This window comes from Hippoglossus hippoglossus, chromosome 19, assembly GCF_009819705.1.
Source record: "Hippoglossus hippoglossus isolate fHipHip1 chromosome 19, fHipHip1.pri, whole genome shotgun sequence".
NCBI classification, from domain to species: Eukaryota; Metazoa; Chordata; class Actinopteri; order Pleuronectiformes; family Pleuronectidae; genus Hippoglossus; species Hippoglossus hippoglossus.
Window position 1 is genome coordinate 7,472,488 of NC_047169.1, and position 26,332 is coordinate 7,498,819.

At 39.9% G+C, this 26,332-nt stretch overlaps 1 protein-coding gene across 5 annotated transcripts in view; it reads right to left on the reverse strand.

Annotated features, from left to right (window-relative positions):
* vti1a (vesicle transport through interaction with t-SNAREs 1A) overlaps positions 1 to 26,332 on the reverse strand; it is a 109,668-nt gene that overhangs the window by 64,270 nt on the left and 19,066 nt on the right. For 3 of the 5 annotated variants that reach the window (XM_034570023.1, XM_034570022.1, XM_034570025.1), the window contains exons 4-6: positions 24,231 to 24,308; positions 18,993 to 19,013; positions 11,841 to 11,925 (exon numbers count right to left, since the gene is read on the reverse strand). In XM_034570023.1, the coding sequence (XP_034425914.1) occupies positions 11,841 to 11,925; positions 18,993 to 19,013; positions 24,231 to 24,308 (184 nt within the window). The remainder of the gene's footprint in view (positions 1 to 11,840; positions 11,926 to 18,992; positions 19,014 to 24,230; positions 24,309 to 26,332) is intronic. The other 2 variants (XM_034570024.1, XM_034570026.1) reach the window with 1 other exon arrangement.

Here is a 26,332-nt window from a genome sequence, read left to right on the forward strand (position 1 = left end):
CACACACACACACACACACACACACACACACACACACACACACACACACACACACACACACACACACACACACACACACACACACACACACACACACACACACACACACACACACACAAAATCAACACAGTATCTCCATATGCTTAAGATCTTAATCATCATCACCATCATCTGTTCTGTCCCTTCAGTGTGTGTGTGCCTGTGTGTGTGTGGTTCACATGAAAGATGGACATCTGGAATACAATTATTTCAAGTCATCCTCTCACACACACACACACACAAACAAACAAACAAACACACAAACAGACACACACATATTTCCCTTTGCTCTAAATTTGCATGTATTCCATACATCTGGCCTTTAAGAGCCAATAACAATTATTCATTGAGCTGGTTGTTACAGCCCAAATGCGACCGGCCACTAGTCTAAACAGCTCATTAAAACAGCACAATACCTCACTTCAAGCACACAGGGAAATTGGCATGCAACTCCATCACTGCAATATCGTATGGTTCTGAATGTCCATTCTGGATAATATAATGAATTCAGAGCAGCTTTGTGGGTAATGTGAATGAACTTTATATTTCTTTTCTTTTTTTTGATTCTCTGGCACTGTTTTGTTGCACTGCTTTCTTTGTCTGCTCCCTCTGCCCAGATTGTCTGAAATTTAGGCTTTACATTCTTCAGGTAAGCCCGATTCTGAATGGGGTAAATGAGGCAAGGACATGTTTGGCAAAAGACTTTGCATGTTATTTCTCTTTTATATTAATGAACACAATTATTTAAAATATTGTGTGGTATGAGGTGACAGAGAAGTTGCACTTTTAATGTTTCTTTAATTATATATATTTAAGAAAATTCACTATGTAGCATTTAAAAATATGTCCACAATATTAGGCATATAATCGTCTATTTTTACTTTACAAAATTAAGGTTTTCATCTTCTATTCCTGTTTGTTTACCAAAAACATCCAGCAAAAATCTTAAAAAAAAAAAAATACGTATAAGCAGATCTCTACTATCAGGTGGCCTTCACCAAACATTAAAAAAAGTCTACATCAATGCCTCAACTCTCCTCTGTGTGTAGTCATAACTACGCACATATTCACATCAAACCTGAGATGGGTCAGACCAAGGAAAGTGTCCCTTAGGCCATCTTAGCCAGTCCTTCACAAGTGAGCTCTAAAAGATGGGCGACAGTACAGTACGCTGCAGTTGGCCTTGATTGATGATTGAGTAACCCAAGATCATAGATGTGCTCAGGGAGGACTTGCCGGTGCAGAGCTGTGCATACATCAGCCCTTCAGGACTACCACTACATACATCATGCGGTGAGACTTGACTGATGTGAGCAAGGGGACTATGTAGACCACTTAAGGGAAGCTTTCTACATGGCAGTCAACAGTCAAAGTTGACTAAAAATGATTACAGCACAGGAAAGGGATGACTTTGTTGTTATAAATCACATTTTATCCGAGCCAACATGCACGTATTGCTAAGAGACACACGCATGCAGATGCGCACAAAAGCACACATATTAACTTGTGCTGATATCCTTGACAGGCACAACTACAAAAGCGTAACTCGGTGGTAAATAAATAAGTTCACGCTGTCTATGTGCATTCTCTTTTTAGGAACTCTCGGGCTCGCATAGACCCATCCAAAGGATTATGTGCGAGCATCCGTGTGTGCACAGAGGCCCCCCTTTCAGCACCTTCTCATAGACCTTCTTACGGTGCCTCCCTCCTAAAGCAGCTCAAGGGCGCGGCCTATCTACCAAACGATAGAATGCAGAAGAGGATTTGTGCTTCCATTCAACCAGCCGGCCAGCCTCTCTCCAGTCAGAGCCTTGGTTCATTTATATGGGAGTCAAACTGTTTGTACTGTCAAGGTTATATTATTTAAAAGAGAAGCCGGGAAAGGGGACGAGTCGTAGGCAATTTAAAATTCTGACGAGTATTCCACCAATTGTTTTTCTTCCATAGGAAGTGAGCAGATGTGAAATAAGACCAATCAACTTCAATCCAGTTGAGAACAATTCTTTGAAACCTACACATTTCATTCCCTTGAAATGCCTGCCATTCAAAAATGTTGTGGCAAACACAGCAGCTAATTTGCCCCGATCTAAGAGAAAGAGGAACCAAATTTAAATGTTGGTCAAAATCCTCTACGTGTGCACAAGTCACACATAAAGGACGATATCAGCATGTTGTTTGTGGCGAGCTCTCCTCAGAACTGCGATACAGACTCTCCTGTCCCAAAGCAACTCGCACATGTGTGCATACACAAACACGCTTGAGCAGCACGCAGAGCACTCCTAAGGTTACCCCCCAGGACAAAAGCTTTACCATCCCACTGACTGGCAGATGGGACAACCAGCTGACATCTCGGCCCGGCTCCGTTTCATGTTCCCTGGGTGTCTTAAACGGGCGGGCACCCTGTCTGATGGGCACAGGACGGCCAAGAAGGAAGATCCTTTGACAGGGGTGGGAGGGTGTGCTCCTTGGGGCTGCCGTTGAGCACAAGAGGAGCGAGGACAGACAGACGTGGCTCATGTGCTTAACTGCGTTTGTACAGTATATTTCTGTATTTTGCAGGGTGGGAGGCTCGGGAAACGTCTACATTACATGCAGATCAATAAAGAGGTAATGACTGCATTTAGTCTCGAGGCTAGAGGCAACATTTATAGTTGGAGGGATCATGAGCAGTTGTACTTTATTTAAGATTTAGATCAATAAATTAAAATCTAATCTTGCCCCAGCTACGCCATCTTACGCTAAAAAGGAGTCATTGTTGTGGTTTAGGTTGTTACACAGACCTTTGGATGCAGTCCCATCTGGGAGAATTACTATAATCTACTAATAAAACTATCAAAAGCATTAAAATGTTCTACATTACTCAAAACCAGAAATATTATGACCTTAAACTTTTACCTACAAGTGAATTAAGTATTACGATAAGTACCGACTGTTTTGTTTTCAAGGACCTATTACATTGAACATCTAATTATTTCATTACAATATATAATTAATTACTCTTGAGTCTGTATTACAAATACTTTTATAAGAATGATGGGAAAATGAGAAACACAGACACATAGACATGTTGCTATAGCACAAAATGTAGTTTATTGTATGATGAGGTAATTATTTGAAGTATTAGCTTTTTAGGGGACTAAATAAATATATTCAATAAATATTGTAGGAATTGAATCTAAAGCTTTAAAAACTGTGCACTAGATTTACTGGTAATATATGAACTAAAAGTTATATTTATTGTGAAAATGTTTTAAACCTTAATTATTCTATGTGTTGTTAAAATATAACTTATTGTCACAAGCATATTCCCATGTATTAAGTATTTTTATTTTCTTATTACAGTAAGGCAGATAACTAAAAATACATTTTACTTAACTTCTAGACAACTGTACAGGAAGTGAATCATGACAGACTATTTACATTAAAATGACACCAGCAGTCACCTGGGTAGTAAAATACTATCAATGATTATTAGCCTTAAACTGTCTATTTATTACTGTTAAATCTGACATACAATTTCAACTGCACTGTGAATGCTATTCAAATTATTAGGGGCAATATGAGGCAAATATTCCTAATGTGAAAAAAGTTTATTTTGGTTGAAAAGTCATGGATGAATTAATCATTACCTTCTGTCTGGTTTAAAAGTTGTTATTAAAATGCTTAATTATTTCACTCTCTCAAAATATGGTCTCTGTAATAAATGTTTTTTTTTATTACAATGCTTACAAATAAAAAGAAATAGCAGAAGATATAATTTAATAAATCTGATAAATCTATCAAAACCTATGTGTGGGAAAGGTATGACTTCTGACGTCATGAAACATCACAGGTGGCTGAAACAAGCACATTTTTTATTTTTGAAACAACTAACAAAACTGTCATTTTACATGAGCACATCAGCAAAAAAGGGAAAATACTGAGAAGCAGTAATAATACTAGTTTCCCCTTAACAATTTTCTTCCTTAAAACTCTGTATGAATCTGCATCAAAAAAAGAATTGCCCATTTATGTCTGCCAGCTTGACAGAAGACTCACTGTGAAGATACGATGCTAATGGTAGTTTGACTCAGTTGTCATTACTCAAGTGCTTTGTAGTAGCGCGCCTCTTGCCTCTTTTTAAATAAGAAAGGTTGTCACTTTACTACATCGTAAATGAGATCACATCTAAGCGAGGTTACTGGTCAAATAAAAGCTACGGGGATTTTTTTTCTCCATATTTCTTGAATTGGTAAACAAGCGAGAAAACACATTTCATGCAGCTGTTGTCTTCCTATGTCTTACTCGCATATACAGACGCGTATCTACACTCACTCTGATAAACGTCTCCTCTGGTTTTCCCTTTTCTCTTTACTCCTTTTTCCGGGTTTTTAACTGTCATCAATCCTCTTGTCATCCGGTGCGTCATTCTCATCACTGAATTAATATTTCTGATATACGTCCTCGGGTGACAAGGTGGCACAATTCTCTCTCACTGCCACTCCTTTACTTTATTTCACCATTTCATTTTTCTTTTTTTGTTCTCCCTTTCCATTTTTAATATTTCAGCGCCTCAGATGTAGCGGCTCTTTAAAGCGCCCATGGGGGCTCTGAGTCCTCGCTTTTGTCTCCCATTTCCTTCTGAAACAGTTTTTCTTTAACCCTGTGCGGCTCTTCACAGTTGTTGTCTTAGCTCTCTCCTCTCTGTCGCTCTTTCTGCTGCTTTCTTTTTTCTCCATCTCCCCCCCCCCTCCCTCACTCAGCTCTCTCTGTGTCAGCCAGAGGTCAATGCTACACTTTTTTCTTCTGCATGCAAGAAGGAAGGGGGTGTCTTTTTAGTTATTGTAACCTAAAAATAGAAAAAAAAAATCTGATTTAAGGTTGGGACAAAGGTGTCTTCTTAGACATGGTGGCACACCACTATCTAGCAACTGGGGGATGTTTCATATCTGGAGATAAGGATTAGATTATATCAATAAATGGTTTGGATGAGGTCTGATCGAGAATATGGACCAATTTACCAACTGTGCCTAAACGACTTAATTCAAGGTTATTACTAAGGGACACTGTAGATTATTTAAAGCTGAAATGAACTATGTTTTTGTGATATACAAAGACGTGTCGCATTTACCGTGGATATGTATCATCATGGTCTCTTATTGCCAAATGTTGATCAAGTTATGATACCACTTTCTCAGTACTTCAGTAAATACTATATTTTAATCTGGGATATTTGCACTGCAGCCAAGGAAGATGAAGCAGTAATTTAAATACGCACAAAGTTACGTATTAAAGTGGAACACCTGCATCTTAAAAATCTTGTTTGTCATTTAAATCAATTTTACAAAGTTAAGGTTTCATTTAAAAATGTACATTTCTCTATGAAATCCTGTCTCATGTTTGAACTCCCTATAATCGGATCATTATTTCCTAGAGACTCATTATGTTGAGAGCCTTGTTGAAGCTAATAAATGACTAAAGGTCTAATTATTAGATTTTCACATAATTGTATCAATGCTAGCTAACGTATTGTGCAGAGCTAATTATGGGGAAGACTCGCAGTATCTGTCATAGTTGGTGGCCGCAACCGAAGCATTGTTATTCAGTGCGGACATTTTCACAGACATGTAGCTTTGGCCTATAAGGTTAATTTAATTTTACAGAAAATCGTTACTCACTACAATCCGTGTAGCTCCACTTAACTTAAGCTAATATTTGGATGTTCGCGTAAAAACCTGTCGCTACACACCGGGACTTGCTCACACACAGGGAAACGGGCGGGCACACACAAACACATACTCAAGTCTGTTGGTTCAGCTCTTCCATTGAGAGTCCGTATGCTAGCTGGCCATTGTGCGCGCAAGGCCTTTTGTCTGTGCAGCCTGAAACTGGTGATTGCACCTTAGCTACCGCAGTTCAAGCGTAAACAGTGTTTTCATGCCCTACGATATTCACTGTTGCCAGTGGACCCCTAAATCCCTGGAACAGCTGAGTCCTAGGGTGTCAAAGATAATGGCGATTTATTGCAGTGCGTGGCTTTCTCATTGCCCCTCCCGCACCCCTTTCCAATCGTCCCTCCACCCCTCCTCCTCCCTCAAACAGATTAAAATTAAGCCGTAAACATGTGAGGATGGAATTAACACATTTAGCGAGTCTCCTCTTCCCACATCCCATTTTCGCTCCAGAGCGGCTGATCCCCGCTGCCGAACGTGGGTGCAATTTTAATGACTCGCAACGTTTTTGAAGTCCACATGAAAAAAGTGCCGCTCGCCGTTTGTGGCGGCGCTAGATATGGCTGGGCCATGGCCAACCATGATTGGGGGGACACGTGCCGCCGACTCGGACTCCAGGCTCTTCGATAGGATCGGTGTCATTTTCCTCTCCACGATAAGACGCCTTGCTGACAAGGTCCGATTAGGAGAGAAAAAATCATTATTGCTACGCCTTTCATCCACCGGGGGTTTACCGATAAACAGCTCACCCACGGCTAGATTTTCTGAGAGCAAGATGTTAGGCATTGAAGCATATATATTTAGGAAATGTGGTTTCAGGCAGAATTTGGGGGCATTTTTTAATAATTATTTTCCTTTAAAAGAAGAAAAAAACATACTTTTTCTTTAAAACGTATTTTTAAGAAAGGCCTTCTTTCTCCACAGCAAAAAACTCAAGCTGTGAAATATTTAAGTCCAAGATCTCGGCTCCATTAATCAAACAATTATCAAAAAACTTTATATTCTTTTTGAACACAATGCAACATGCCGATTGTATCAGCCTACAAAAAAGTGATTTATTATGCTATACCTCAAGGAAATCCACTTTAGCAAACTGTCCTTTAAAAGAGAGAAATAAAAAGAGATGCTTAAAATATTCAAACTACATTGTAGAACAGAGGGAATAAACTAAAAATAAAGAAGTGAGAAAAGATTCAGCTACGTTTTAATAGGAAAAGATTTACACTGCATATATACTGTATATATTTCTAATCATTGTTCATATGTGACTGAAATAAATACTTAACTTCCAACTGGTGTATTACCAGTGATACAAGACATAAAACTAATGATTAAAAACATGAGAAAACTGCTTTGTTAAAAAGTATGTGAATTAACCAAAAAGTTCAAATTACTTTAAAATTTCTTAAATGAGTAACAAAGACTGTATTTACTTTTGTTGTTTTCAAAAAATTATCATTCCAAAAGAATCTAAAATATATTTTAAAGGATTTATTTCTCTTGATTATTTTATTTTATAAACAAAATTATAATAGTATTATAATGTTAAAATACTTAAGATTAACTAAAAAAAATCAAATCCATCAAGAGCTATTTATAGATTCTGCTTAAAATAACACTTGGGCTCCATAAATGTGACTGATTATGTAATTTAAGTGTTAGCGTATGGATTTGAGGAGCGAGCTCCACTTTGGTGGTCCAGCACCAAAAGAATGATGGAGTCTGATCTTTAGAGGTAACAGGGAGAAAGAAAGCGAGTGGGAGAGAAACAGAGAAAGATGCAGGGGGAGAGATAGAGAGTCGGGACAAACGTGTGTTACTGGGCCACTCCAGCGCCCATGGACTCTCAGCAAGACTCAAAGCCACGCTCGGCTTCAAAAGGGAGCCATGAAGATTTTTTTTTTTTTTTTATGTTTACAAAAACATATTTATTTATTTCTCGTCACTCTGTCATTTATCTATTTATTTCTTGCTGTCCCAGAATCCCTTGCTCTGCCACTGGAATCATGTTCGATGACGCCGGCGTACTCGCCCTCCCTCTTTTACCCCCCCTTCCCTTTTAATACCACTGCAGTTGAAAATCAAACTGCTCTAAAACAAACTGATGTACTCTTTAATACAGTCGTCACATCATCACAGGGTCCTCACGTGTCTGCCTTGGTGACAACTGCAGGGCTGCTTAGCTTAGCCCAGCGATCGCTGCCACTTTGTTGGTCGAGGGGGGAGACCGTGAGAGTGGGACGGGAGTGAAAAGGGAAGAGACTGAAAGAAAAGTCCCCTGGATCATGGTTGAGTCAGCAGCACCTTTGATTGACAAGGTCTAATCAGCTTATCTCCATCCTAATAAAGTTGATAGCCTGCGGTGTTGCTCTCTACCTGGCATGGTGTGAACTTTGGGCTCGGCTGGGGCCCCCGAGGGCCCGGCTCAGACCCTCTCTGCTTATCTAAACGGGACTGAAATCAATCCCTAATGAGCTGTTTTCATTTTGCAGGATTGATTTCAGGCCCCTAAACACCAAGAACGCTTGCCTAAGAAGTCTTCTCAGCCTTTTGCTGGCCACCTTTAAAATGCAGAGCAGCAACGCTTTTGTCTGTCTCCGGCTTTGTTTCATTTTGCTACCATTGCTAAAATATTTGTGTCGGCTGAATAAATATAAATGGGGATGAATTTTCAAAGTAAACTCACTCCACATTCCCACTTAATTTAGTGAGTTGTAATATGTAAAAACATTGCCAATGAGATGCATTTGTAGAAACTGGCGATTGTCATAGTTCTATCAAAATAAAAGCCTTTATATTTTAGGTTAAAATGATTTAAAAATAAATGTATCAAACGTGAATTTGTCAAAACTGCAGTGGTTTCCAGCAGACATAAAGGTATTGACCTATAATTTAAGTTTAAAGTTCACAATGACAATTGCGTCCTAGAACAATTGCACATTTACAGAACCATCTGCAAACAGCTGCTCTATGCTGACACAACAAGGCAAATGTAATATAAAGCTGTTCAGTCATCAGATTTATGCTGGTAAACAACAAAAAAAAATTAATTACCATAACTCGGAAATTTAGCACGAGTTTGATGGAACAATTTTTAGCCATGTTCCGTGTGAACTCAACTCAACTCTCTCTCCTTCCATGAATAATAATCAAAAAGGTGGAACAGCCAATCATTGCGACTCAGATGTCTTATCTGTCATGCAATCTATTTCTAAACAAGCAATCATAAATCATTCAAAATCTTTTCAACTGCGGAGGGAAGGACTCAAATCTGGCATGTCTTTGATTTAACATCAGTCAAGTCTCCACATTTGGGCATTTCAAATGCCCCTGACTCAAATGTCTTTAAATTGGCTAACTGCATGCCCTCCCTTTTTATTTAGGGCCCTCTTTAACTGGGCTAGCCCCCATGTCTGCTTGTTGCTATGTCTGGGGCTTTTAAGTCGGTGCTCCTCACTAATGAAGTTCTATACTTTATTTATGAGACAAACAGAGGACCCTGGTTCTTGAGGAGTGCATGTGGTAAATAGCTCTGCATGTCCAGAGTCTCATCAATGCCCCCCTGAGGGCTTTCACAGCTTTTGGCAAGCTTTTGTTTTCAGTAAAAACAATGGGAACATTGAGAATGGTAGAAAAAGAAATGCTAAATTTGATAAAAAATCCTACGATGTGAAGATTTATCTTTTCTTAGAGCTAAAAACTCATCTTTTTCCCCTTAAGTAGGACCTAGAAGCATCCTGGCTTTTTGTTCCTAGTCATTAAGAGATATATTGTCGGCGCTGCAGAGAAAAGGAGCAAAACTCAGTTTCTACACCATTTCTTTGTTCAGGATCTATCTCTTTGAAATAAAAAATGTCTTTTAGTTCCACTTCCCCCATTGGTCAATTACAGTTCTTAAGGGCTGCTGTGTCATTTTGGATAAAAGATGCAACTTTGAATTACTGCAAAAATAATGACGCTAAACTGCTCTTCGTGGAAAAAGTGCAGCTTAGATGTCTGAGGAGAGTTGAGGTTTGTGGCGAGGAAAGCATTACCAGTTTTACTATAGAGGGTCTGATTGGAGAAACACTTAACACTCTAATTATTCTTGTTTAACGGCTATGGATGCCACACCTCTGTGTTAGGAAACTCAAAGCCTATTCCTCGAACTGCCAGTGCCATTTTCATAACGTGCATGAATAAAGCGCGGTGCACTTCTTAGACTTTAGTTTTATTATTTTGCATTTGTTTGGTGTGAAAGAGAAGCAACGACAATAAATGCAGCCTTTGTTGGACGATGAAAGTAAACAATTTAGCTTCTGCAAACACACACAAATCCCAGCCCTGGCTGCGCTGCATCTGAATATTATAAAAACGACGGCAAGACTAGGATCTGAATGGTGCAGGATTTACCAACGATGTCTGAGAAGTGTTGTGACGAGCCGCCGTGGAACCACAGGAGTAAATATATAGTTTGAGATGACTGAACAACACTAAATTAAAGAGCAAACTGAATTTGGGATTGGATGGCAAACCCCAACAAACTTTGTAAAACCCAGTGGATAAATATGGCTACCGAATGTTTGTGCCCAGTGTGTTTGTTAAATTTGAGTTTGGCGTATATAGTAATTAGTCTGGTGGAGGAGAGCATATGCGTGGCTTATCTATGCTCTTTGTGCAGACGTATTCTCGGGTTTTAACCCAGAGACATTGCCATTTCAGGTTGTGCATCTGAGCGGAGGGTTGGTATCGACAGCAGAGTAAAGGAAGGGGTCATGGATTAAAGACGCAGGGGCGAAGCTTCCCCACCAAACCACAAACACACCCCACAGCTGGTGTGGACCAAGCCAAGTGTGTGGGACCAAGGCAGGATAAACGAGTATTGTTCTTAGCTCGCCGCACACACGGGTGGATGAGACAGCAACCGGTGACACCGGGTCAAGGGGCATGTGGCCGACTATGGCGGGAGAAACTGCCGGGCCCAGGAGGTACTGAACACTGCTAAGCCATGGCCCACATCTTAAACACCATGCGTGCTGAGAGGAAAAACATCAAAATGAGCCCGCTCTAGTGGAAGATTCGACTGGATAGAATTAAAAATGTGTCGGCTGTCGCAGAATTTGACACAGTCGAGAAACTCGGATACCGGCAGGGATCATCTGAGACATTTGAACCAACATTTTTAAGCAGAGAATGCAGATTGTATTTATGAATTTGTGAATGCAAGTTACAGAGAACATCAAAAGCTGGTGGTCTGCGTGCGAACCTTCCTTGACTTGAATTATTAAATCTGTCGATGTCGCACATGCCAGCCACCCCGCGATTATAGTGTAAATTGACAAACTTTTTCAAAACTACAACGGAAGCCACAGAAAGCTGGTTGATACTTCAAGAATGAGCTTTGATACATCTCTGAGGAATACACTGTGCCTCGATAATGTGGTGACTGTCAGCGAGGAAGACAGGAAGGGAAGAAAATATGCTAACTGGTTAAATCTATTTAAGATCCCAATGAGTCTTTTTTTCCTATTTTGAGAGCATAAAAAAACCCATCCTTGATAATGAAGAAAATTGAGTTTGTGTGTGTTTTTGGATGGTTTATTTAGAAAGTGATATTACGTTTTTTTTCTTCCTCCTGCACCCCTGAATTAAGAACTTCAGGAGGAACGCTGACGTTTATTTTCATAGACCCCCTGTCTGTTTATCTTTAAAAAAAAAAAAACACCACCCACCCATAACACATGCATAAACAACACACACAGACGCACACAGCTATATAGCAATGCATGAATTTTCTTCGGAAGCAGAGGAAGTAGAAGCGGAGCCCGATCTGTCGCCTCTACACCTCTCTTTCTCTCTCTCTCTCTCCCTGGCTTGTCTTTTGATGTTCTCCCGAAAATGTCATCAGGCGTCAAGGAAAGAGGTTGTTTTTTTTTTACACACACACCCCCCCCCCCCCCCCCCAAACACACACACAAACACATATCAACCTACCTCGCATATGAGCAAGACAATTTGCTGTCTTTCACTCATCCTCACCACTATCTTGAACCCCCCCCCGCCCAACACCACCCCACTCCTTCCCGACCCAATCCAAAACAGAATACGCACCAGTTTCTACTGCTATCTGGTAGCCGGCCTCCAGTCTCCGCGATGACCTTTCTATCTTCTCTGTGTTGTCCAACAGATGCGCTCTCTGCAACAAATAAGAGAAAAAAATAAATAAAGCCAGAGAAACAAACAAGGAAAAAAAAAAAAAAAAATTGATTGAGAGGGCTGGGAACCATTTCAAAGAAACACATCAACACTGTCACCTAAACAGACAGACCACATCCACAGCGACAACATAATGCAGCCAGGTTGGCAATAACCTTCATGGATGACAATGTGTTATATGCTGATGGAATATCAAGCATATGCATGTTGAGGCTGACAATATCAGATGTGTTGCTGCCTTATCTTGGACATGAAAACAAGAACAACTTTGAGGTTGGTTGCCTCCTTGTATTGTTTCACAACAGAGCCTTCTGCTGCGCGTGGGGAAAAGTTAAGGCAGGAGGGTGCAAATCAAGATGAAATCACATTTAATTTGCAGCTTTCGCAGCGAGAGAAAAATCCTGTTCAGGGGAAAAAGCTTTCACCTGGAGAAGGAATATAAACAAAATCAACCGTAACCCCCTCGACTGTAGACAGTAATGCAACATATAAAGTTAAATAAATAAGTAGAATGGCACTCAGTAGAGCGCATTCCTCCGCCAAGGCCCAACAGTCCCATTAGATTAATTTAAGCTGCACTAAAATTCACACACTCATATATATCACTCTGAGTTTTTTATTAAATCAAGACCCATGAATAATTCCCCGGGAAAATTGTAAAATATATATTAATAACTGTCTTGCAATAATAAAGACAGTGAAAATAATTGATCTGGATACACACCAAAATTTAATGGGTTCTTCCTTGACCCTTCTACCAAGTTTCGGGAGAAATCAGTTCAGGTTTTTTTTTGGTGTAATCTTGCTTACAACCAAACAAACATAGAAATCAAACAACAACCAACAGACAGGGGTGAAAACAGAACCTAGTTGGCAGAGGTGATCATTTTTGAATAACAAAAAATAATGATGAACGTTGGCTTGAGTCGTCCTGCAACGGCCTCGGTTTGAGTTCCGACCCGGCGCCTTGCTGCGTGTATTTCCCCATTCTCTCTCCCCGCTTCTCTTCCACGCTAGTTAAACGTGAAAATACCTGAAAAATAGTAGCTTCAAAAAGTAATAAAAGTAATAATGATGATATCTAAGCCTTTCCAAACCAATTAATGTCCTAAAAGTTTATAAAATGATCATCATATCGGAGGTGTGAAATGTAATATTAAAAAACGTAAGCCCAAACAAAACCAGTGAATTCCCTTCCCGCTTCTTGTTTATCCACATTAGTGGACAAAAACAGTCATTCATGATGTACGAGTTACCACATCCCCCCTTGGTTTACTCACAGCGATCGACAATTGACAAGCCTGCCCGCTGAAAGCACAAAGTTCACAGAGCAGAGGTGTTCAAGAAAAGATGTGTTTCATAAAATATTAAATCAGCAACTTGATCATTTTTTTCAAAGTGGATGTTTGTGAGTATCAAGGTGTTAGCTCGGGCTCTAATATCAAGTGTATACATATCAAGTGATAGCGCTTCTTTAGATACCGGGGGGGGGGGGTTTGGTTCTTTCTCTACAGCAAAACAATTCATGTCTGACAAGCAAGGCGAGAACAGATCTGATCTGTTGACTGATGGCCTTGGGTTCCATCTCGGGGCTCTCAAATATAGAAATCTTCCATTATGGGTTTATTTCATTGTGTTCACGTATCCAATTACTGCACCGTATATTACAAAAACATACAGACAGTATCTCTGGAAAATCATTTAATATTCTATTATCTTTGTACACTGAACGGGTCAGGTCAGGTCAGTGTTCTCACACCTAAATAAAAATGTATAAAGAGACTTATTTTATTAGAAAATGCCACATTTATACAAAAGCCTAAATTCCCACAAATGTATGTTTATCTATACCTGACAATTTATATTGTTAGATGTAATGCATGTTTTATTATCCAGATTTCAGTGGAATACGTATTGTTGACTATACAGAGAGGTTTCAGGAATAAGTTGAGTCTTCTTTACACATGTAGTCAGTGATTTGGTTACTTGACAATGTTTTCCTGTTTGGTTTAAACATAATTCTTTCCACTGTCACCATCAGGGGACCCGGAGTTTCATCTCAACTAACAGCTACAGTTATACTCAATTTGTCACTGAGTAGTGGCAACCGTTTCACTGAGGAAACCAGCAGGGAATACTGACTTATATATTTTTTTCAACGTTATATTTTTCATGACACTGCACAAAAGAGGCTCGCCAACTATCACTGATCACACATGCTTTGGTAAAGTTGCATTAAACTGCATGAAAATGTGAGTTGTGGCATTTTTTTCCCGCACATTTTTCCCCATTAAGATTATTTATGTTTTAGACATTTATGTTCGATTTTCTTTAACAGAAAGTGTCAATTACCCATGACCTGCAACTGACGACTCACAAATGCCATTGAGCTTAATGTAGTTATTCTGACCTTATATGTTTTTACCATAATTTCACAGATCTAATAAACTCAGCCTCTTATTACAGGATTCCTGCGCACTGTATAACAAGAGAGTTAATCATTAAGGGCTGTTTGATCTTCTTTGATATTTCAAGTAGTGCCTGGATATGAAACTTTACATTAAAGTCCTTTCATTACCTCCACTGAGGAAGTTGTTTTTTCAGCCCTCGGCCATTTGGCTTTTTTTAAGGGGACTATAGGGCCTTAAATAGGTGGCTGGTTAAAATTACCTTTCACCAAAAGACCAAAAGACTGTCTAAACTCAATAACATCTGTTGTCAATCTATGTAACACACAAGCATAGATTCAAACAAACCTACACAGCCCCATATTGTCCAATGTAGTGACTTCATGTGCGAGTTCAAACTGAAATCCAGCTTTTCATTAAATCCATACTGCCTTCAGAGGAGAGGATCACAAACACTTGTGAACATGCAAGACTTAAATGTTTACTCAAATGTTGTTGGTTTTGATGGCCGTTCTAATACGTTATGTTAAGAAGCCGATCAGATGTAACACATGTGACACTCAAAAAAACAACCCGATGAATGGCAACCGCCTCTTTGACAAGGGGTTTATGCCCATCAAATGAGCGAGGGGGACAGGGGGAGAAGTGAAATCTCCAGTTTTTGTCGGGGCTGTCAAAACATGTAGCAGCTAATCACTCAGAGGAAATGAAAAATGTGGAGAAAAAAAAAAAAGGAAGAGAAGTCAATGACACGCTTTTCAAAGTTTGACAATAAGAGGGATGGGAAAAGAGCAGGGAGGAGGAAAACTCCCTCTGAACTCTTTCCTTTCCCCTCGCTTCCTCTTTCTTCGCGCCGCTGACAGATGTCATTTAAAATTGCAGAGATACTTTTTAATAGTTAAAAGGGAGGGCAGGGGGATGATGGAGGAATATGGGTGGTAAAGTGGGGCGGCTCGTGAGAGAAAAAAAGATGAGGAGATGGCGAGCGGGGCATGGGATGCAAGGTGTGGTGTGTTTTTTTGGTGCCGGGGTGTGGCAGAGGGTGTTCGGGGAGGGGTTACACGGGCGTGGATGTGGAGACGGTGGCGGCGTGCACGTGGGAGAAAAATGGATACCAAGCTTGGTCTATAATGAGCCCCTATGGATCAGCTGTGATGGGGGGGGGGGCACGTATTGACATGCAACGCTTAAGCTAATACACCTAGACCATGGCTGCAGTGCCTGTGTGTGCCTGGGAGCATGAGGCAGCCGGGGATACTGACAGAGTAGCGCACTCCCCGGGTTCTTCAAAGAGCTCAAGTGATTAGTATGTTATCATTACCATTCGAAACGTGATTTTCCTATTCCCTCTCGGCAAAGGTGACACGTCTTGGGGAGACGGCCGGCAGACTCACTGCGATGGAAAGCCACTTCAAAGCTTTCTCCTCCTGAATTTCTCTCTCTCCCTCTCTCCCTCTCTCTCGTTCTGTCTTCTTTTAGGGCCGGGGGGAGGGAAGGGTGTGTGGGTGGGTGTGTGTGTGTGTGTGTGTGTGTGTGTGTGTGTGTGTGTGTGTGTGTGTGTGTGTGTGTGTCTGTGTGTGTCTGTGTGTGTGTGTGTGTGTGTGTGTAGGGCGTTCGGGGGTGGTGGCAGTGGTGGTGTATTTATATATATGTGTGTGTGTGTGATCATTAGAATAATGCGCCCCGAGTTTGACGGTGACAGAACCTGAAGGAAAGGGTGAGAGTTCAGCCGCTAAGAATCCAGTAATGGCACACTGTGATGGACCCAATAATGAAACAATCCAGCCAGGAACACAGGATGACACAGTGCAAAATAATGAAAAGGAACATGGTACAATTAAAACTAAACATCCCGCCATGCGTAGTCACAGTCGAGGCTGATATAGAGATTATGCCCACAAACTTAATCTAAAGTGAGGAGCCTTAACTCTCCAGGAAAAAGCAATTTTGCTCCGATATACGAATGTCACACACCGACCAAATAAAAAAGGTGGATGTGTAGAAATGTTTAGCAAAGATGCTTTTTCTGCAGTTAGCCAGCAAAATGCCAGACATCCGTGTCAGCGTTTTTAATCGAGGGGAATGCAAAGTGGTTGGCAGCCCCGACTGTGCTACAACGTCCCATATCAAGGGTTGACCCCTGTGGTTCTGATATACGTCACCACTGGGATACCTGCAGGATAAGACACACCAGCGCCTTTTCAAGCTCAAATACAGGCTTCCCATTAAGACCTGCTATTTATTGACTGAAAAAAAAAAAACTAAGGATGCCATTAAAAAACACATCTGATTGTGTCATGGAGCCTTTTAGCAAAGGATTTAAAGACAATATATAATAAATATTGTGCATCTGCGAATGCACTCGTGGATCCCCCCCCCCACCACCACCACAACCACTTCTGCCTATACATGTCTGCCGTTTCATCTGACACCTACATTTTGAACAAAGATCTTCTTAGGAACCACGAAAATGGTGTTTTTTTGTTGTGCTTTTTTGCGTCAAGAAACACTCTTCAGTTGTAAGTTATTAACAGGGAGCCCCAGAACAATGCAGCTGTAGCTCAAAAGAAATCTCTCCCCTCTTCTTTCGCTCTCCTGCCTTTTTTCAATATCAAACACAGACGGTTACTATCACCACTTTCCAAAGTTCAGATGATTTCCTTATTATTTCAATAAGGGTGGGGGAGAGTCAAAGTGAATAATGATGACAGCTGTGATTCAGACTGACTGTGTGATCTTCTGTGCCGTTTGTTTGGGACTTGTAAGACGAGGAATTACAAGTGTCAAACAGCTGTGAATATGGGTGCTAAATATTTAAACATGTTTTTCAGCAGAAGATAAAAAAAAAAGTATAGTTTTTTTAAAAGCAAGGCTTAAGTGTGTATAAGCTGTGCCAGCCTTTGATTCGAATGCAGGAAGAGCAGAAGGGTAAAAGACTGCGGTGGAGGAGTGCATTGGCGAAGAGGGTGTACACAAAAAAAAAAATCCCCCTAAAAATCCAGCCCGATTACACAGATCGGACCACTGGTAAAGGGGGGAGACAGGTGAGGTAACTCGTGATGTCTTCTGACCCTCAGGCTACGAGGAAATGCCCCAAAAATAGAGGGGAAGAAAAGGGGGAAACAAAGGTGCAGCTAAATAAAAGAAAGAAGCGTGATAACATGGCACCTGGGCCAGTTGGCGTTTTGAATTATGGATAGGTGTGAATGGTGAGGCTCTGATAACAATTGAATCACTCGGCTTCAGCAGATGCTCCTTTGAACATAGTCACTCAGAGGCACGTTTAACAACAAGTTCAGCCAAGGACAAGAATATAATGTGATGTGATAGAAACTGAAAAAAATCTTCCTCAATAGAGGAAAAAAAAAAAGTCTAAAGCATCATTTGCACGAGTAATAATCACATATACCAATATAACAACTACTGAGTGTTCAATAATGTAATAGTTAAATACATTACATAGCAAATCAGTGTTAGCAGAAATCCACTTTACAGTTAAAGATTCATGACTTTTAATAAAAAAACGATGATATACTAAACAGTTCAACAACAAATGTTTAAAACCAAAAGGTCAACATACATATTCAAAAGATTACATGTGTTTTAAAGTGCACTTTACATATCAGTACCTTACCTTATATTTTACCCATTTGTATTGTTGGTTTTGCACCATCAACCTTTTCATATGACTTCATGATGAGTATTAGAAATTGTGATGGCCGCCCAATAATACAATTACTACAATGAGCTTCTTCAAATGACAGAGTAAATGAATTTGTACAATCAAAGTGAAGAATACAAAAACAACTGTTGCTAATGGAGCTAGACGCAGGAAATATATATAAAAACTCACAGTACTTGCAGAGTAAAACAGTCGCTATTGCCAATTGGCTTGAGGTTTTAATGTCATGATTAACTTAGCGTTACGGTAGCATTTTGAGTTTGGTTAGCTCATGTGCTAAGGAGAAAGCTAACTGTGACGCTCATTAAGCTGGCTGTGTATGGTGGCAAACAGAATCAAACATTTTAGGTGTTACTTGTTCTTAAATCAAAACGATTCAACAACAGCTTCAGGAATTTCTTTTGGAAAACATGTTGGCAATACTGATGATGTTTTACGCAATGCTAAGTGACAACACAACAGAAACAACCCTACAGTCTTGCATATATCCCAAAAAACGAGTTTTTCCAGGGCCCCTGCAGAGTATATCTCTGCTGCTAGTTGCAGTCCACCTTAAAAAGAATAAATATTTAAAGAGAAGCAACACATTTAGCCTCATTGAAGGGTCGGACAATGGTGCAGCAGCCATTCCCTCTTGAAACGAAGATGTTGAACTGCGTTGGGCCCAATAACCGAAGCTGCTCTAAGCCCTGCTTCGTTCCACGATATTCGTCTTCAAACAGGCGTATCGGAAATAATATCTTATCTTTACTTTCGGATATTTGAGGTAAGGGAACCTGGAGAAACTGGTCTTCAGTGAATTCATTATCTCCGGCTTGGCCTTTAAGCTGTTCAATCAGACATGTAAAATAGTGTACAAATGAGCTGATTTTCATTTTCTACGGGGAGAGAGAAGGGCAAATGGAAATTTCAGTGGGAAAGCATAATTTAAATTGTTAAGAGCAGAGAAGCACTTACCTCTTCGCGTAACTTTATCAACTGCATCACGAGAGCAAAAGAGAGAAGGATGGAGAGAGAGTGAAGAAGAGATGTTTAAAAAAGCAGGAACGTGGCAGGAAGAAGATCAGTTATGTGGCTGGGTACAAAATTAACCTTGACGATTTATCTGTTTGCATGTTTAGCATTTGGAAATCACAAGACAAACACATTAAACGGAGCTAAACACGCCGCTCGCGCCGACTTTTTTGAACAAACAAAGATCAAGTCCTGGCGCTGTCACATTAAACACGGAGGGGGAATGGATCGCTCCACTCGCAATATCAACTAAGATTATCAAGGAAGTCACATCACAGAAGTTGATATAGCAGGAGAAAAAGAAAGAAAATGAGTCAAATATAGTGTGCGCAGGTACAGTGTGTTTAAAAGATTTTGTATCTGTCTGGGGTTTTTTTGCTGAATTCTCTGGAAGGAAAGATGGAAAGAAGAACGTGCCCAGTGGAGGAGAGGTGAAGAAATGCTGAGCCACTCCATTCGTGCCACTGTTTTATCAGTGCTGATGTCAATATTTCCCTATATGCATCTCCGTGAAGGTGTTTGCTGTTCAGACTGTGCAAGGGGAGTCATGTGAGGCTACCTTACATACAGTGCACTTTACAGCCACAGATCATGAAAAATGGATCTTAGCACAGCTATACATTTTTGATTAAACAGAATAGCATATTTAAAGTGGAGTAAATAAGAAATGTTATTCCTATTCCCAGTCCTGGAAAAATCTTGAATCTCTAATAATGAATTACACATTTGAGGGAGGGCAATAATTTGATTTGCTATTAATTATGACTGATTACAATTAAAAAGGTTGTTTTCTGTTGGCCTGTTATTAACAGGGGGCTGTGGAGGAGGAGGAGAACATTGGGGCTTATTGAGGGAATTCAACACATTTGCCTGAAAAGAGGGAAGAGGAACTTTTGATTTTTGTTTTTAAATACATTTGGCTAACATTAAAGGTTAGCAGATCCAAAGGGAGGCTCGGGAATATTTTGACTTTTGCCTGTTTATTTAGAATTTTTGGTGTCTGGAATAATTTTATAATATAATATAAGATGAGTGGTCTGGGATCTTGAATTACAAACTTGATTTCTAACTTTGAGGTTTAAAAAAACCACTGGGAGAGCATCCAAAAAATTATCTCTCGGTTAAAATAATTAAAAGCTCCTTCTACACGCGATAACGGGAATAAATGCAGAATTTACATTTAACATTTGCATTTATTTTATACTGAAATCCTAAACAACAAAATAAAAAAAAAATACTGTACTGCATCGTGTCATCTATTTATATTACACCACCAGTAAACGCACTCAAAGAAACGTGTCGTATAATAACAGACCCAGGATAAAACTACGCTGTATAAAAAAAACACAAACAAATATCTACAATCTTGCACAGATTTCTCTTGTAATTTTAGAAGCATCTCAAAAATAGTTCCTGCATCATTTGTGTTTTATTTTCTCCCAATTATAAAATATATCTATGACAGTTCAGTGTTGTATTGCAAATAAAAAAATGTAATATGCCAATATCTGTAAAGTGGGAAGTAAACAAGTATATCTGTTGTTTTTCTCGAGAGCTCTTACCCTTGAAAATGTCGGCAGTAACAAGACGCACTTTAGAGTGGAATCTGTCTTTTCTAACTTAAGTAACAGCTCCCCACTAGGAATGCATTATTGAACGGGCCAAAGTTTAAAACTACACCGTGAATGTGGTTATTTAGGGCTTGAACAAACCCAGCAGATCCTGCGATCCCTCACCCCGGCTCTGCCATCAGTCAATGGATACCAAACAAAACTTGTTCTAGCTCATCTGTGCCGCCTGAGTGACTGCAAGTCCTCGAGGAGGATTTGTTAAAACTATATGAGGGGCATGTTGAGCCGTTTCTCGTTTCTTCCTGTTTAGCTTTATTTTTTCTTTGGCAGCCATTCTTCAGTGCAGGCAACGATGCTCGCGTCGTTCAAGAGACACAGAGCAGCAAATACCGAATATTGTAAATCTCATAATTACTCCTGCACGAGCGCCTTTCCCTGTGTTTTTGTGATGCCAGCCAGTATTCAAAATTGCACTGCTGCAATTTTTCTGTTATGATAATCAGCATTTTTTTTTTTTTTTTTTCAAACAAAAGATTTTTTTTTTTATCCAATACGGAATTCGATACAAGTGGTAATCTGCTTCCTTTGTAGCCTCTAAAATCTGGTCCATGCCGGCTCAAACCAGCACAATCTCTTGTGGCCAAACCTTCTGCTGCGACTGAAATCGAAACTATTCCGTATAGTGTTCGTGTGTGAAAAATGTGTGTGCATTCGCTGCTTTGTGTGTGGCGCGTCGTGTGTGTGTGCGTGTGTGCCATCGAAGTGTTTGTGCGTGTACTGCATGCAGAGGAAACAGAAAGGGGAAAAAAATGTGCAATGGCAGCCTACCACATTATTAAAAAAACGAGTTGATAGTGCCAATTCAGTCTCTGTCCGTGCACAGATAACGAATAAATGCCGAACTCTATTAAATCGTCCTTTAGCCATTATCGCAGGGCCAACACGCCATTTTCAGAACTTATGACGGTTCCCTATTTACTTAGCTATAAATCCTTGCCATGTAACCAACAGATTTGTGACTGGTAATGATCTGCTCAGCCAGGGCTATATGAAATGATCCTGACCTCTTTCAGATCGTCAGGAATTAAATTGACCGATTTGCCCCGGCCCCCACCATCTTTTCCCCTCTCCTATCACCGTGGTCTCGTTAGATAAAAAAAACCCTGAAGTTCCGAGTACTCCACTCACAGCAAGACCAAGACGAGTATTATCTCCACAAGTTTTAAAATGAAAATGAGGTAAATACGGCACCTGGGAGAAAAAGGGGGAATATATATCATCTATTTACTTTGCTTTTGCCCCCAGCATGAACTCTTTCTGTGCATGTGTGTGTTTGTGTTTTAGACATAAAATTATAATTTTTAAGTTTCATACTCTTATTGCTGTGTTATCACATGTAAATGATTTGTAGTACACGTCTTGAACATATTTAAGTATTTTGGTACGTATGTAATGTTTCAGCAAAACAAAACAAAAATAAAATAAATGCTAGTATAGAAAATGTGTCACTCACTATGGCTTTAATTTTTTTGGTGTACTGCAGAACCTTAATTCACAAAGAGAAATAAGTTTTAAAGTTAATATAATTGATATCTCTTAGGATGTACAATAGCATTAGGTAACTATTTAATTTGGGATTTTATTAATATTATTTTACACTTCATTATTTACATTATTATGTTTATATAAATTTAGAATCAAGAATAAAGCTGTGGATATTTTTCTGAGCTGCAGATGTCACATACAACTACCAGTAATTTACCTTTCGTGTGTAGGCATGGATTTAATAATTTGTTTTTCATACAATCATATTATAAAATATATATTATATAAAAAATATATAAAATAAATTCAGTAATTATTGGAGCATAATAATACATTTAAAAAACAATAGGTACAACAATATAACAGTGAATTCCAAATTGTATAATAATGTCTTTGCAAAGTATTCATTGCACAAATATAGATTTATTTTTCAAATAATTTCCTTTGTGATAAAAATTCCTCTTAAATATTTTTGGGATGATTTTTTAATGAATAAGGAAATAGGATTTGACATGAAAATGAAAAGATTTGAAAATATGATACTTTCTTATCCAGATTTCCCTTTGACAATATTTTGATAGAAGCCATCAGTGTCTCAGACCTGACATTTCTGACAGCAAGTCTCCTTCCAACTTCTGCATGAAATGTCAGAGTCACTTTTGTGTCTCGCTAATTTGCCAGGAATATGCATATCAATTACACATCCTGGCTTGAGATACATATGTTTCTAAGATGTGCAGTTCATGGGTCGTCATTGAAATGGTAATCGTGAAACATTCAAAAAAAAATAACAGACAACTTTATTTAGCTTTGCTGAGAATCATCTAAATATACACACATAAAGCACCGTGGGACTAAATGTGCAAATATGCATTGAGTATTTATCTTTGTCTTTTCTTTTCTGAGTGTGCACGTTTGCAGACTCAAAGTGTTTATCTGCATGTGAGAGTGTGTGATTATGTGTGCCTTGAGACACAGTAACCCCTGCAAGTTGACAGCCGATTCTAAAGGCAATATATAATTAGTCAAAAGACGTTTGGTCAAAGTTGAGAGTGGCTGCGTATGAGTGGCAGCTGTGTAGGTGAGGAATTGTACGTCTTAAATGTTAAAATGCTGTTTTCTGAATCCGTTGATGTACCACTGTTTTGATGCAGCTCTACATTTATTCAAAACATCTTTGGTTTAAAGGAACACGTGGCATATTTTGGCCAATTAAGATCACATTTCATGATTTTTAATTTTCTTCTTCCTCGTTGCCACTTAAAACCCGTAAGTGATGAGAATGAATTTTTTTTCCCCAGACATTGCTGACAATGAATGGAATCTGCTAATGTGGTCTTTATCTGTGTTTGTATTCCTCGAATTCAACAGGCTGAGCTGATATTCAAACAAAATGACGCTCACCATCTTTAAACAATAAATCAATTGTGAATGTTGACAGATAATAGATTTAAATGCCTAAGATGTCAAAATACGATTTAGGATTTTTAATCAAAGGCTACAATTCTTTAATAAATAATATTTAGGGGCTAAATTATAATTCGAAGCACCAAAATATTTCAGTGCTTTTATTATGTCACTTGTGAAACTTATGAGAACCTGTGTCCTTATTCTTTTTGAGTATCTGCATTGGGCCGGTTCACCACCCTCGGAGTTTCATGAAAGACGAGAGAACATTTACATTCTGCGTGCATGCGTGTGTGCGTACATTTGTGGAGGATGGAGGATCTATTATAGGCCTAAGTCCACAGCCGGCTGGAAAACAGCTGTGGGGTAGTTGGAGTGGAGAGGCCGGGGTTTCTGGAATTAAATTTGTACGAGATTGAGCGTTTGTGTTTCGGTGTGTGTGTCTCAGTCACAATCTGGGCTGCCACACTGGTCCCATTCCCTGAGCTCACTCACTGGCGGTCCAGCTTTGCATTAAACAGTGTTCCTTCCGCATGACTTGGTGACAATACTGTGGTCTCAGCCCTCGATGGCCCCTATGAGGGGCCCACCTCCTCACCCTGGGGGCCAGTCAGCCACCCACACTGGTGTCGGCTGGGGCCCCTGATTAGCACCTCACCTGGTTCTCGGAGGAGCCGGCGTCGTCCCCCAGGAGATCGTTGCGCACCTCATCACTGTAGGCAATGCGTGACCTTTTCTGCAGAGGGAGGAGGACGAGGAAGGACAAAAAGAAGAAGAGAGAGGAGAAACAGAGGAGAGAAAAAAGAGAAAACAAGTGGGGGAAATATGGTTTAGTACCGTTGTTGATGCAAAAACACAACAGGCATTCCTTAAGCACGAGAGCCCCCTAATGGAACTTGGTGACAAACTGAGTCATACACATGCAGTGTGTGTGTGTGTGTGTGTGTATGTGTGTGAGCTAGTGCGCCTCTATGTGTGTGTGTGTGTGTGTGTGTGTGTGTGTGTGTGTGTGTGTGTGTGTGTGTGTGTGTGTGTGTGAACCCTTAAAATACAAGTACTGACAACAAGCACGTCTAGGTTTGTGCCCATGCCTTCGTATCTTCTTCCGAGGTGATCTACTGTACCTGATGCACTTGTGCCACAGAAGTGGTGGCAAAAAGCCCCCCCGCCCCCCGCCCCCCGCCACCCTGCCCACTTAAACAAATACAAGTCGAGGGATGAAAAACCTCATCTCGTGTGCACGGGGAGGCTGTGGAACAGGGGGGACAGGGGAGAGGGCCAGGGAGATGTATTATGAGGAAGTATCACTTGTCAGCGCTAAATCTTTTCTGGGGGCTGTCACTGCTGTCATCCCAGTGCAGTGGCAGGCTCTGTGATAACACCAATGCTGAGACTCAGACAGGGAATAATTCATCACCCATTGGCGGCCCATCGGATTTGGGGTTGCCTCTCCTCTCTCACGCACACACACACATATATATATACACACACAAACTCTCTCTCTCACTCTCTCGCTTTCTCTGTCTCCAGATAGGCTCGAATAAGAGGGAATGCCATGTCCAAAAAAAAAAAAAAAACACCCAAAAAGACAAACACGCAGACACACACTTTTCATACACACTTCAGAGTGTGCCACCTCCGATTGTGGAAGAGTGGGCTGCCACTGTACCGCTTGTTTACAGGCGCCCGACCCATGGAAAAACAGCCTCTTGGCATGCCCTCTAAACTAAATACACACCAGCAGCAGACACAGAAAGTGTTTACTAAGCCTCCTTCGCTTTCTCTCCCTGCCTTGACAGGGTTTCTAGGTGGGCTGCAGGAGGTGGGCAAAAATCAAAGACAAATACCAGCATAGGAATGAAAATATCACATTTTCTCAACACAAAATTGTTTCTATTTTTTCATATTTACTTAGTCCTCGACTCTAAATAAATAACACATGGAATCAGTGAAGGAACACCAATTACCTGGTAGAGGACTTTTTTCCCCTTAAAATACAGTATCCTTTCCCCCCTATCTTTCTATTATCAGTAAAAGTTTGAAGAAGCTATTGCATGAAGTGCTTTGATGCTTCCTTCCAAACCAAACTTGAAAAAGCCAATTCTAACCTCAAGAGCGATGATATCAAGTTCCTTGATTGAAACAACTTTGGAGCCAATCACAATTGAGCTTGTGGATTTTTTTTATTTTTTTTATTTGTCTCTCCACATAATCTGGAGCACTGAGTGGAAAGTCATGGCTGATGTGATTTGGGTGTTATTATCGTGATGGTGAGGGCCACAGTTCTCTGGAGTAATTACTGACTAGACGGAGGGCCTGATTGACCCAGACCACAAAACCCATTAGATAAAGAGTGCACCCAAACAATGCTCAACCACGGGGACCTAAGCTCACCACAGAACGCCTACTGTGTGTAAAAGAGAAAATCCGCAGCACAGACCCAAATATAACACAACATCGCCCCCCCACAACACACACAAAGGCACTGTGTCAAAATGTTCAAGATGTTTTTACAACTGTTGTGTGTTAGTGTCATTCAACACTGGACTCAATTATTTAAGTCATTTGATTCTGATTTGATATTTTGAATCAGCTTCTTTAACAGTTCATAATTAAAATAAAAAACAGATATATGATATTATTATATATTATAAATCATTTTTAAAAAATAGTCACATTTAGTCATTCTTAGGTTTAAATGTTTAAATTCTAATGTCAGCATTTCTTTAAAGCCCCATCCTCTGCACATGGGTAAATCAG